The sequence below is a fragment of the Neovison vison genome, chromosome 13 (assembly GCF_020171115.1).
Source record: "Neovison vison isolate M4711 chromosome 13, ASM_NN_V1, whole genome shotgun sequence".
In the NCBI taxonomy this organism is placed as follows: Eukaryota; Metazoa; Chordata; class Mammalia; order Carnivora; family Mustelidae; genus Neogale; species Neogale vison.
Genome location: NC_058103.1, coordinates 49,153,233 through 49,166,412, shown reverse-complemented (window position 1 = coordinate 49,166,412; position 13,180 = coordinate 49,153,233). Strand labels below are relative to the sequence as shown.

The 13,180-nt window shown below is 41.6% G+C and overlaps 1 protein-coding gene across 1 annotated transcript; it reads left to right on the top strand.

Moving 5' to 3' along the window:
* The first annotated feature begins 1,707 nt into the window (after nt 1–1,707).
* On the top strand, nt 1,708–13,036 carry KLHDC2 (kelch domain containing 2). Its single transcript, XM_044230867.1, has 13 exons — nt 1,708–2,111; nt 4,721–4,800; nt 6,930–7,047; nt 8,795–8,910; nt 9,222–9,303; nt 9,462–9,545; nt 10,059–10,139; nt 10,215–10,273; nt 10,655–10,764; nt 11,176–11,248; nt 12,287–12,374; nt 12,475–12,527; nt 12,726–13,036. Exons 1-13 carry the CDS (start codon nt 1,959–1,961, stop codon nt 12,847–12,849), a joined length of 1,221 nt encoding a protein of 406 aa, XP_044086802.1. The 5' UTR covers nt 1,708–1,958; the 3' UTR covers nt 12,850–13,036.
* Nucleotides 13,037–13,180: the final 144 nt, after the last annotated feature.

Sequence of the window (13,180 nt, the reverse complement as noted above, 5' to 3'; positions counted from 1 at the left end):
ATTCAGATTGTCTATGTTTTATTTGAGTTTTGGCAGATTGTGTCTTTCAAGGACTTGGTCCATTTCATCTAGGTTATCAAATATAGGGGCAGAGTTATCTCTTTACTATCCTTTTAATGTTCATGGGAGCTGCAGTGTTGTCTCCTATTTCATATCAGATATTAGTAATTTATATCTTTTCTCTTTTTTTCCCTTAGCCTGGCTAAGTGGCTTATTGATTTTATTGATCTTTTCAAAGAACCAGCTTTTCGTCTTCTCTGCTTATTTCTTAATTTTTACTGATACAGCTCTAAATTTTTACTATTTTCTTCCACTTGGATTTAATTTGCTCTTCTTTGGTTTCTAAAATGGAAACTTAGATGATTGGTTTTAGATCTTTCTTCTTTTCTAAAATATGCATTCAGTGCTATAAATTTCCCTCTAAGCATTGCTTTCACTCATCCTACAAATTTTGATAAATTGTAATCATACGGGCAGTGACTAGGGAGAGTTTTAGGCTATGAAAATTTGAGTCAGGAAAGCCTCTGTTATTGTTCAAAGTATTTCTCCCAAGTAGTGGTCCCAGTGTGAAAGTGGGGGGAAAAGACAGGATGAAGCAGACTCCTCTCACCAAACACATCCAAGTAAAGAGGCACCATGACTCTGGGGATTTAAGATGTATTTTGGTCCAACCCTGACAGGTGAAGAATCAAGTTTCAGTTACAGTAATTCTTCATTTTCTTTACCTAATTTAAATGTATCATACAAAATGTAAGACAAAACAGTAACTGTGTGTAAACAGGATTTGCCATCTTCCCTTAAGGGCTGGGCAGCAATGGTTTTTGATGTAATTTTTTTCTTTTTTTAACTTTGACAGACAGCGAGAGAGGGAACTCGAGCGGGGGAGTGGGAAAGGGAGAAGCAGGCTTCTCGCAGGGCAAGGAGCCCGATGTGGGGCTAATCCTAGGACCCTGGTATTAAGACCTGAGCCTAAGATGAAGGACTAAGCCAACCAGGCGCCCCTGATGTACTTTTTGAAGACAATTTCCAAACTGGGGGAAGGATGCCGCACTAAGATCTTTGCTGAGCCAGAAGAGCTCAGCGAACGGAGATGCCAGGGACCGCTCTGCGGGGATGGGGAGCCCCTGGCGCCCCCGCGCGCTAGCAAGCCGGCTGGCAGCAGACGGGAGGGCCACGCGCCACGCGTGGTGGCCACAGGAAAACAGGGCACGGACTCTTCTTTTGGAGAAACTGAGACCAGAAACTTACTGAGCAATGTCACTACCCCTTTTCGGACTGTAAGCCCTTTGAGAACATTCCTCAATCACATGAGGACTTCTCGGTTTAAAAAAAAGAAAAAATTATATATATATATAATTTTTTTTTTTTTTTTTTTGCGAGAATGCGGCTACAGTTCTTCGCATCCTCGCCGCTCCCGCAGTGAGAGGAAGCTCGGAGCGTGTCTGGAGCTCGGTCACACACCGCTTCGGAGCCCGGCCGGCAGCGGGCCAGCGAGCGGCGGCGGCGGCGGCGGCGGGAGGACCCGGCGCTGGGGGCGCTGAGCGCCGGCCGCGCTTCCGGAGGCCGGCGGGCGGCGTCAGCGGAACGGGCGGTTCCGGCCGCGGCGTAAACAAGGGCCGGCGGCGGCAGGAGGCGAGCTGGAGGCGGGGCGGGCGGGCTGGAAGCTAGGCTTGGCCGGGACTGGACCCTCTTTGCGCCGTGCTCCCGGCGGGACCCCGCCGCCGCCGCCCCCGGCCCGCGACCCCGCGGCGCAGCCCAGGCGGCGGAGAGGCTGTCCTCGCTGAGGAGGGCTGGGAGGGCGCGGGCGGCGAGCGGGCGGCCAGCGAGCGGCCTTGACGCCGTCCCTTTCGCCGCCGCCTTCTGCTCGCCTCTCGCCGCCGTGCATTTCTTCCTTTTCCTTTGTCTCTTCCCCCCTCGCGTGTGTGAGGATTGTTGGTGAACAAAAGTGCAGCCTCAAGATGGCTGATGGCAACGAGGATCTGCGGGCGGACGACTTGCCGGGGCCAGCCTACGAGGGCTACGAGTCCATGGAGCTCGCCTGCCCGGCCGAGCGCAGCGGCCACGTAGCGGTGGGCGACGGGCGCCACATGTTCGTCTGGGGCGGCTACAAGGTAAGTGGGCGGGCGGCCGCGGCGGCCGTCGCTCGGCTGGTCCCCGAGTCCGGGTCCGCGGGCAGGCCAGAGCGGCCGCCCGGTGCGCCCCCGCGACGCGACTCTGCCCATCCGTGCATTTTCCGCGCGATCGGGGGTCTCCTCGCCAGTCCTTCAGCCCGTCCCGACGCGCCTGGGCTGTTGTCACGCTAGCCCGCCGCTTCCAAAGCCCGCGCGGCCCCCGGCCCCGGCCCCGGGGCGCTGGTGGAAGTTGGAGCGTTATTTGGGGGAGGGCGCGTTGGGTGGCGCACGGCCCCGAGCGTGTTTTATTTTAAAAGGTTGGGGGGACCAGTGTAAGAGGTGACGTGTGATGTCACCCTTAACCGTTTATCTGGCCCGCTGGGGAGCACTTCACCCTCAGGAGCTGAGGTCATTTGGCCCACGGATTCTGTTGCCCGCTTTTGGGGTAACTCAGGTCTGGGAAAACTCCCTGGAATTCCCGAAGGCCGCAGGAATCGCCTAATTCCACCTTCCCTTCTGCTCAGGAGTCCTAGCTACACCTGTGCAGATGGCCGTCACCTGTTGTGTGAACATTGTAGGGCTGGTTTCCTTTCGGTTTCAGCTGAACATTTTTCAGAAGAAACCCTTGTCAAGAAAAGTAACGGAAAGGGCTCCGCCAAAACAAAACAAAACAAAAACCAGCAACAATTGTAACCACCAAATCAGTTCTTTTACACCTAATCATAAGCAATGGGGTTGGTTACCAGTTGAGAGCCAGTTGCATTTCTTGCTGCCTCTGGCTGGGGAATCCTCCCCAGATGTCTCCTATTTAAACCTTGTTCACTACTACTACTGCCTTTCTGCTGTTAGAGCTTCCCAGTAACCGCGTTCTAGAATTTGCTCATTGCATTTACTGGCGTGGCTCTTAACCATTCCTACCAAAAATACTCTTTTTTAGTCGGTTTTGGTCTTAAAATTGGTCTTCCCACCCCCATATGCTTGAAATCTGGTCCACTACAGCTGTGCCTTTGTTGATTTATTTTGACTGGTAAAATAAAACTTCTGGCACAGCTGACCTGATCATAGCTGATAACTGTCAAAAAAGGCAGATGGAATAAGCTGCTATGGCTGTCCTGATGAATTCATTTAGTTTAACAAGAGCATTTTTTTTTTTTTTTTTTTTTTTGGCCAGTCCTATTAATTTGCAGTGTTGAACTCAGGGTCCAAAGAATATGTGTGTTTAGAGGCAGGTACTTGTAGGAGGAAGGGGGGCAGGTATGTAGAGACACTTATTAAACTGTAAATAATTCTGTTGGAGAAGTCAGCCTGTTAGGCACACTTTGGTCTAAGCTACTTATTCATAATTCTGTTTGTAGAAATCAGCGTTGAGGGAATAGGACTTGACTTCGGGGAGTGGGGCTACTAGGGGGTTGTCAGGAAGATTTTTGGTGAATTTTTGAGGGCCTGCATGCCTAGGACTTAAGCAGAAGGGAGGCATGATCAATTAAGTCAGCAGGTAGTTCCAAAATAGGATGTCCCCAGTATTTTGGCTAGAACTCCGAGAAGCCTTTGGAGATTGTTTTGAAGGCAATAAACCTTAGCTTCCTGGACAGTAGTGTGTTCTCCTCTTCGGGTGAGGTTGGTCTGTCCCCGCTCAGCCTGCTGTCTTGTTTCCAGCCTTCTCTTCACTTGTAAGTGGTGGAATAGAAAATGTTTACATGGCCACCTCCTTGATTTCTATATACTGCTTACTATACAAGCTTATTGGACTCTGACACCCATTCTCCGTGAACTGCTATTGTTCACGCACATGTTGACATTGTTCAAAAAGTGACCAGGGAGGTTCAAAGGTTGTGGAGGTTGGACCTCAATTGCAGTTGCAAATTCAAGGAAAGGAGGGTTGAATCCTGGTTCCACTGTTACTTACAAGTAACTTTGGGCAAATTACTTACCTCTCTAAAGAAAAAACCCAAAAAGCCTCTTTTCTTGTAGTAACTGCTTTTGAGGGTTGTTGAGAGGATTAAATGCAGTAATCCACTGAAAGAGCTCAGCTAGTTCTGACATACGGTAAGCACATTTTGTTAAGAATTATTGCCTGAAGGGAACTGGAGCAGAAGGAACTTAAAATTTTGCATATGGACTTAATTGCACATGTGCAGTTCTGCCCCATTACTTGGTAGAGAACAAATGGATGCAAGGAGAAAATGGCTAGAAAGTGACGTGGTGCATTAGTGGGTCAGGCACTTACACAGTAGACCAGTTTGTAGCATGCAAGGTACGGCTCAGGCAACCTCTCCTAAAGTCATGCAGCTGAAAGTTGGAGCGTTGTCTGTTCAGCATGAAGTGGCCTTGGAGATTTCCCAGAGATCTCTCAACTGTCTGCGTTATCGCAACTGCTCTATCAAATGCTTGAACTCAGGGTTGGGTTGTCTGTATTACCTTGAGTATGTGGCATGAGGTAGGGATGGTTGTCCATTTGATGGAATCGAATTGTAAATGGAATCGAATTGTAAGACCTATTTAACTTCTTATAACTCTCATTAGTATCTCAAGATAGATATGAAAAGTACACAATAGTGGCTCTTTAGAATACCAATTATTTTTTATATTTGCTATTTTTTTATTCTTAGAGTAATCAAGTCAGAGGACTATATGACTTTTATCTGCCTAGAGAAGAACTATGGATCTACAACATGGAGACCGGAAGATGGTAACTGTGGATATTATGAGGGAGACTAAAAAGTTCAAATAAGATTGCAAATAAAAAGAAACTTTAGGGGTGCCTGGGTGGCTCAGTGGGTTAAAGTCTCTGCCTTCGGCTCAGGTCATGGTCCCAGGACCTGGGATCAAGCCCCGCATCAGGCGCTCTGCTCAGCAGGGAGACTGCTTCCTCCTCTCTCTCTGCCTGCCTCTCTGCCTACTTGTGATCTCTATCTGTCAAATAAATAAATAAAATCTTAAAAAAAAAAAAAAAAAAAAAAAAGAAACTCTAGGGGTGTCTGGGTGGCTCCGTCAGTTAAGTGTCTGACTCTTGGTTTTGGCTCAGGTCATGATCTCAGGGTCGTGAGATTGAGCCCCAACTTAGGCTCTGTGTTCAGCAGGGAATCTGCTTGGACATTCTCCCTCTTCCCTCTCTCTACAATAAAATAAACCTTAAAAAAAACCTCTGTAAAGCCCATTTTATTAGAATAAAAAGATCTTATTTAAAGATATAAAACTGTTCTAAAAACAGTGTTCTGCTAGTTCAGCTTAGCTGCTAAGCTTCGATACATTAGCAGTTCTTCAGTAGTTCAGTAATTTGGTACTTTCATGACTTGGAAGACATTTCTGTTCAGGGCTTTATAAAGTATCCTTGTAATATTAAAGAAGTAGAGGCGGGGCACTTGGGTGGCTCAGTGGGTTAAGCCTCTGCCTTCAGCTCAGGTCATGATCCCGGGGTCCTGGGATCCAGCCCCACATCAGGCTCTCTGCTCAGCGGGAAGCCTGCTTCCCCCATCTCTCTCTGTCTCTCTGCCTACTTGTGATCTCTCTCTCTCTCTCTCTGTCAAATAAAATCTTAAAAAAAAAAAAAAAAAAAAGAAGTAGAGGCTTCAGGTCCTGGAACGGATATACGGTAAAAGTTCCATATATATTTTTTCAAGATGTTATATCTTCTGTTATATGGTAAATGAGAAAAGGATTTCTAGATTTTATCTGCTAGAAATAAAGGTGGTATTCTAATGAGCCCTAACATTAAAATTTCAATGCAGGTATCTTTAAAATACTTAAAAAACAAAAAAGAAACCACTAACCTAAATCTGCCTTCTATACAACTGGGGATATTCTGAAAAGATCTTTTGCCAGTCTCCTAACAGTGGTACTCAAGAGTATGTTCTTGGCAGAATTAACGTGGTTCTTAAAATGCTGGGTCAGCCATGTTTGGGGATTTATAAAGTAGTCTTCTCCATGGTTTGTTCTGTTAAGAACTCTGTGCCCTTTACATATTTTGCACATTCTAGATCACAGAACTAGGAGAGTAGTGGTCCCGCCTGATTTAAGAGTTCAACTAAAAAGGCAAGATTATTTCTGTACCTAGCAAATCAGTGTTGATCTGAGCTGTTTGTTTTTTTTTGTTGTTTTGTTTTTGTTTTTGTTTTTTAAGAGAATTGGAAATTTATAATAGTATTCCTTAAGAGGGGAGTTCTACAAACTTCTTGAAACATTCAGCCCCATAAAGGATTTGTAAAAATAACCCTACCAAAACTTAAAGCTTAGCATAAAGTGATAAAATGAGAAGACCTTAACCATTCTGTTAATATTCTGAATCCTAGATTTCTTAGGACTTTTTGATACAGATTCATTTTTAGGTTGAGAATGATTTAAGGCATGCAAAGCACTCAGAGGAGTGCCTAGCCTACAGTAAGTACTAACTGCCTGTAATTTTACATCAGGTCTAGTCATTTGAATGGCTAAAAGGTGACTGAATAAAACATAACTTGAATTAATCGGCCAAGAGTGGGATGAAGTTTTCCTTTGGGGTTCCTGGCTCCCTCAAAACCGAAAACAAAAGAGCCACTGGTTAAGTCAATAAAGAGTTTAGTTTGAGCCACTATGTTCCTTAGCTCCCGTGGTCCTTGTGTAGCAGCAGCGGCCCAGGCGTAGCAGCAGCTGGCGCTGCCTGGAGGGCCGGTGAGGAGGAAGAACTTCAGGATTAAATTTAGAGCTACAAGAGACCCTGGGTGTCATCTGGTTGGCCAGCTATTTTATTTTTCCCCTTTATGGTGGGGATAGAAGAGAAATGAGTAACTCTTGCATTTCTTCCCTTTTGCAAAACGTTTACATTTTTTTTTCTGCCCTCAGGAAAAAAATTAACACGGAGGGAGATGTTCCTCCTTCCATGTCAGGAAGCTGTGCTGTGTGCGTAGACAGGGTGCTCTACTTGTTTGGAGGACACCATTCAAGAGGCAATACGAATAAGGTTAGTGTTTCTAAGGATTATGGTTTAAGGCAATTTTACTCTTTTTCAGACAACTTGAGATTTCTAAGGTTAGCCCACACTTAATCCTGTCCCAGCTTAAAAAATACATGTATGTGATAATGGTATGAATGTGCATTTTAGTATTTTGTCTACCAGTCTATATTTTTCTAGGCCTTTGGTAAAATCAACTTTGGTTGATACTTATTTGCAGTGATTTCCTAAGTGGTTTTGTTTGTGCTTCTGGAGAACCCTGGGGTATTAGAAGAGTATTAATAAACCAACTGAAAATGAGATGCAGTCATGAGGGGCAGGGTAAAAAATAGCAGACCAGAACATTCCTCTAATATGGCACCATAAAATACTATTGTTCAGACTTTGTTGGTGTTTTTTTCCAAACAGGAAAAAGATAACAGTTGTTCTCTCAAGCCAGTAAGACACAAATGTCAGTCAGAAAGGTGCATATGATTTAGGGAGACTTGTAAATTTATTTAGCAACTTAGCACCTTATACTCTGAGCACTTGGTTAGACACTGGAGACACAGAGATGAATGATACAGTCCCCACCCTAGGAACTCACATTCTAAAAGGGACACATACAAGAAATGATGATTTCAGTAGCATATAAGGAGATAGACAGAGCCTGGCTCACAGTGTAATAGCTCAGTAAATATTGTTAAATCTGAAAAAGAATCCTTGACACTGTGTTTGGCAGGATGGAGGAACAGAATAAGGAAAATCTTCACCCAGGAGGGTTGAATTGAATCATAACTGGAGGGGGTGGCCAAGATACAGATGTCAAAGAGGCAGAGGTATAAGCAGTATGTCTTCTTGTTCATGGAAATGCCAGGTGGTTTGGTGTGGTTGGAGCATTCAGCTGACATAGTTGTAAACTATACTCCTGGGTGCTCTACAGATTACCTTGACGGGTCTTGGGATACTTGTGGGGCAAGCATACTGGTGTTGGGCAGGCTCCAGACCACCCCTCCCGACTGTATTTTAAAAAGTGTAGCTTCACTTCATTGAGACCCTTGCTGAAGATTTTGTTTGCAGAAAGGGTTCTGTGCCTCGAAGATGTTGTGAGGTACACCCGTAGGCTATAGCAGAACCATGTGTTTTTCAGGGCCAAGGCGGAGAAAGGTAACTTTGACACAACATGAAGCAGCTTGGGAAACAAGCTGTGGCTTTAGGGCTGGACAGAAAAATGGGAGTAATGTATCAAGAAGCTGGGGATATATATATACACACACACATATACATACATACACACACATACACACACACATAATGATCATTTATTCAAGTGCTTGGATGGGCACCTCTGAAAGACAAATACTTAACTGTAGCAGCTAAGGATAAATCTTAAAGGATTAAGTAGGCACTTACACGACGTGTTTGTTAAATTCAATTTGAAGGTGAAAGTGCCGAGTTTAAATTTTTTGGTAATACCATCTTCATACCTGTAAATTAGATCAGTATGATTCAAAGTGTCTATGTAATAAGGCACAGAATACAAATCCATGAGGCTACTGGCGGAAAAAATGAGCTGAACAGGGTCCTGGTGACTTAGGTAATTTACATTCTGGCATAAGCTCCTTATGTAGACTCAGAGCAGTAACAGTCTATAGTCACACTTTTAGGAGAACTGAATTGATGACATTCCTGTTATTGTTAAATCACAATAAAATTAAATGCCAAGTTGAATTTCTTGCGCATAACCAAATCTAACTGAAATCATTGCTTCTAACAGTTCTACATGCTGGATTCAAGGTCTACTGACAGAGTATTACAGTGGGAAAGGATTGATTGCCAAGGAATTCCTCCATCATCAAAGGACAAACTTGGTGTCTGGGTATATAAAAACAAGTGAGTTAGCAGCCCCGTAGGTTTGAGTTTTTATGTGCAAAATGGTTTGCCATTCAAGTATCCTTAGACAATAACCCCTGTAACCTTAGAACATACCTTCTAGGGCCCATATGAGGGTTAAGTGAATTAATACACCAAAGTGCTTAACATAGCACCTAAGGCGTAATCAGCCCTAGTAGCCACTATTATGTGAGTAAGTGTTTTATATATGTAAGTGTGCCTCCTCAGTAGCATGACAAAAGAAAAACTTCTTGAATCTTCCTAACCTGTGGATGTTTGAATTTTTAGTGTCTTGGCTTTCTATCAAACAGGTTAATATTTTTTGGAGGTTATGGATATTTACCTGAAGATAAAGTTTTGGGAACTTTTGAATTTGATGAAACATCTTTTTGGGTAAGTGAAGTTTTGTCTTTGGATATGGCCTTCTTGGTATGTTGAAATAATTTATGTCTGCTAGTCTTACTCATTTTGCCTTATTCATAAACCAGACAAAGCTATATAATTTTATAAACATTTGTAAAATAACTCAGATTCTTATTCATTTTCTGTAGAATTCAAGCCACCCAAGAGGATGGAATGATCATGTACATATTTTAGACACTGAAACATTTATCTGGAGTCAGCCTATCACTACTGTGAGTTACTGAAGAATAATGAATTATTAAAGCAAGGCTTCTTGGAGGAGAAAGGGTTGGGAGGTGGCAAAAATGGACAGTTCATTCCTGTTTTTCTGGAGAAGGGCCACTGCTTTCATTTTTCTCCAAGGAGGAGTCCACACCTCAGAAAAGTTTAGAGAATATATAAACTAACCCAGTATCCATTATCTAATAGATGTTAAGTGGTATTGTTTGTAACTAGATAAATGACCTAGCACTAGGCTATAATTAAGTTACTTAAAATACTAGATTTCTTTTTCATCTGACACAGGTGTCATATAATATGCTACCTTTAATTTTAAAAGATAGAAATAAGACAAGTGTTCTGTTAGCCAGCCCATTCAGTAATAGACTCAAATGCAGAATTACAGTTCGAAGCTGTAGTATAGACACGTGCACCTTAGCTTGAAAGCCCAGGTGTCTTGCATATCCTCATCCCATATCCAGAGAAGACTTGTACTTATTTTTAAAAATTTCTTTTGATTTTTATAGGGTAAAGCACCTTCACCTCGTGCTGCCCACGCCTGTGCAACTGTTGGAAACAAAGGCTTTGTGTTTGGAGGCAGATATCGAGTAAGTGTAGGAATAGTTTCAAGGACTTGCTTTTAAGTCATTCAAAATGATAGTTACTTAATTATCCTTTTTCAGGACGCTAGAATGAATGATCTTCACTATCTTAATCTGGATACGTGGGAGTGGAACGAATTGTATGTATCACTTTAGATAATTATTTTTAAGATATTTAATTTTTCTTCTGTTATCAGTATATAATGTACTTGCTTAAATTTTCTATAACTGAGAACTTAAATAAACATGAGGACTAGATCCTTAAAGGAATTTTTTTAAATTTCCTGTTCCCATACTGTACCTGGCACACAGCATATGCTCATTGTTGAGAAGTCTGAAGTTGACTGTATCTTCTAAGAACATAGTTAATTCCAAAGCATGTACCTATTAACACCAAGAGGTTTTTTAAATTTCAAGTCTTTTTTTCATAATTCTATATAAGCTTTAAAAGAAAACTTCTTCAGTATTTCTATTAAATGGCTGCTTTTAAACACAGATTATAACTTAGCTGCTGTTTTCAGAATTCCACAAGGCATATGCCCAGTGGGCCGATCTTGGCACTCACTAACACCAGTTTCTTCAGATCATCTCTTTCTTTTTGGAGGATTTACCACTGATAAACAGCCACTAAGTAAGTCTTTTAAAAATACAAGAAATCATTAAATATCATTCATAAGTGATCTGTAAATAGCTAGAGAAATTAGTTTATTTTAGATGTATCAGAGGGCTATAGGGTTGGTTGGAAGGTTTGCTATTAATTTTGATTCTATAACAAACCTGTAATTGTTTTTATATTAGAACATCAATCGATTCTGTCCAGTGCAACACTTAAAAGCCCTACTGAAGGACTGTAACAGGCAAAGGGCTGGCCTATTTGGTTAATTGCAGAGGGGGAAAAAATAAAGGATATATACTTCCTGTTTGTACTCACAATCTGATTTATTACGTTTCTTGCTAAAGCTTTGCCCTTTAATTACCAGTGTCCTATTGACAAAATAACATACTTCATGGCTGATGGCTGTTCTCTCTTTGCTTCCATCAGGTGATGCCTGGACTTACTGCATCAGTAAAAATGAATGGATACAGTTTAATCATCCCTATACTGAAAAACCAAGGTATGAACTATTTAAAAAGTAATTCTTATACTGAATAATTGAGGTCGATAAAGATGTACAAGACTGGTAATGAGAGAGGAAATTATGGCTGCATTAAATCCCTCATTCTTATAAAAATCCTAGCACTCACTAAGGTTCGCATCATACCTCTTGAAAGAAAAAAAAAAAAAAAACCCACTGTTATCCTAGTATCGAATACTTTCTCTTCTGTCACTATGCATAAAAAACAGAGCTGGACTTGGACTTTTGCTGCTGCTTTTATCATAAAATTGATGTAGCTAAAATTTATAGTCAAGCTCTTTTCTCAAGTAAATTCAACTGTTTCTGTGATGGCCATTTAAGAAAAGTAACTGGAAAGAAGAGAATTCCAAAACCTTGAACAATGTCAGTGGGAAAAAACTTCCATCAGATTTGCAGTAGCACTAACAAATATTAAGTCAAATCACCCCAAAAGAAGAGTTCTTTCTGTTAATGTCAGAATTGTTACAAAAAATTGCCAGAGGATATGATCTAGTCCCAACTGGTATTCAAAGCACATTTAAGTAGGTCAGCCTGCATTTTCCCCCCAAGCCTCTAATTTAAGTACACTTATGTACAAAGGCTTCATTTGGCACAAAAAATTTTTCCGTCGAATTACCAGGCCTGATACTTGGGAGTATCTCAGGCAGACTCTGCATCCTTCAGCTGTTTTGTGTAAGGTCGACTGGCCCTGCTGTGAAAAGACCGAGAGGGCATGTACCACACATCTCCCGTAAGATTTTTATTGCTAACAAAGACCTAGAGAACAGATCATTCAGTTCCAAACCTCTCATTGCATAAATTAGGACTGGACCAGAGAGAGAAAATGATAACATCACATAAAACAGACATTAATTGTTTTTTTCCCCTGGCGTTTGCTACTTAAGATAATTGCTTCTCACCATGTTTCTGGTCTGTATTAAAGATCTCTAGTCTTTATTTCATCATTCTGTTCTGTAGTATAAATTGTCATTTTGGTGTTTGGGTAACTTCAAACTCAAGCTTTTGTTTTAAATACAGGTTATGGCATACAGCTTGTGCCAGTGACGAAGGAGAAGTAATTGTTTTTGGTGGATGCGCCAATAACCTTCTTGTCCATCACAGAGCTGTAAGTATACTACCCTAGTTAAAGGACACTTGATAATATTTCTGAAACTTACTTGTGGAGTACTTACTTTTTATATGTTTTCTTTCTATCTATTTTTCAGGCACACAGTAATGAAATACTTATATTTTCAGTTCAACCAAAATCTCTTGTAAGGTGAGTAACTTCTTACTTCGTACTTCATTTTAAATTACGCTTTTGAAAAACCAGGTTTATAGATTAAGGGCAATAACAAGCTTTCAATGATATAATTAACCAGTTCCTGTGAAAATCTTTAAAGTGTTTTTTCTGGGGGAGAGGGGCATGCTGTTTTTTCTTAAGTTTTCAAATTATTTTTTTCTTGTCCCCTTTCAGGCTAAGCTTAGAAGCAGTCATTTGCTTTAAGGAAATGTTAGCCAACTCATGGAACTGCCTTCCAAAACACTTACTTCACAGTGTTAATCAGAGGTTTGGTAGTAACAACACTTCTGGATCTTAAAGGCTTCATAGATCATGCCTCTGATCCCCTTGCATGGACAGCAATTCTGTAAACATCAAAGAGTGGCATCATTTGTATAATTATATGCATTGTTGTAGTTTGCAGCTTTTTGGTTTTAATGTGCATGTGAATGGCCTAGAGAACCTATTTTTGTGTCTAAAGTTTACAATAAATGTATTTAACACCAGTAACTGTCTTCTGTTAAAGCAAAAGAAAATTAATACTTGGGCTTTTTACCCCAAGGAATGGTTGTTACACTTACTTTTTGGTAACTTCAGGATATATAGCTATAGAAACATGATATTAATTATTATTACCACTATCAAAATGG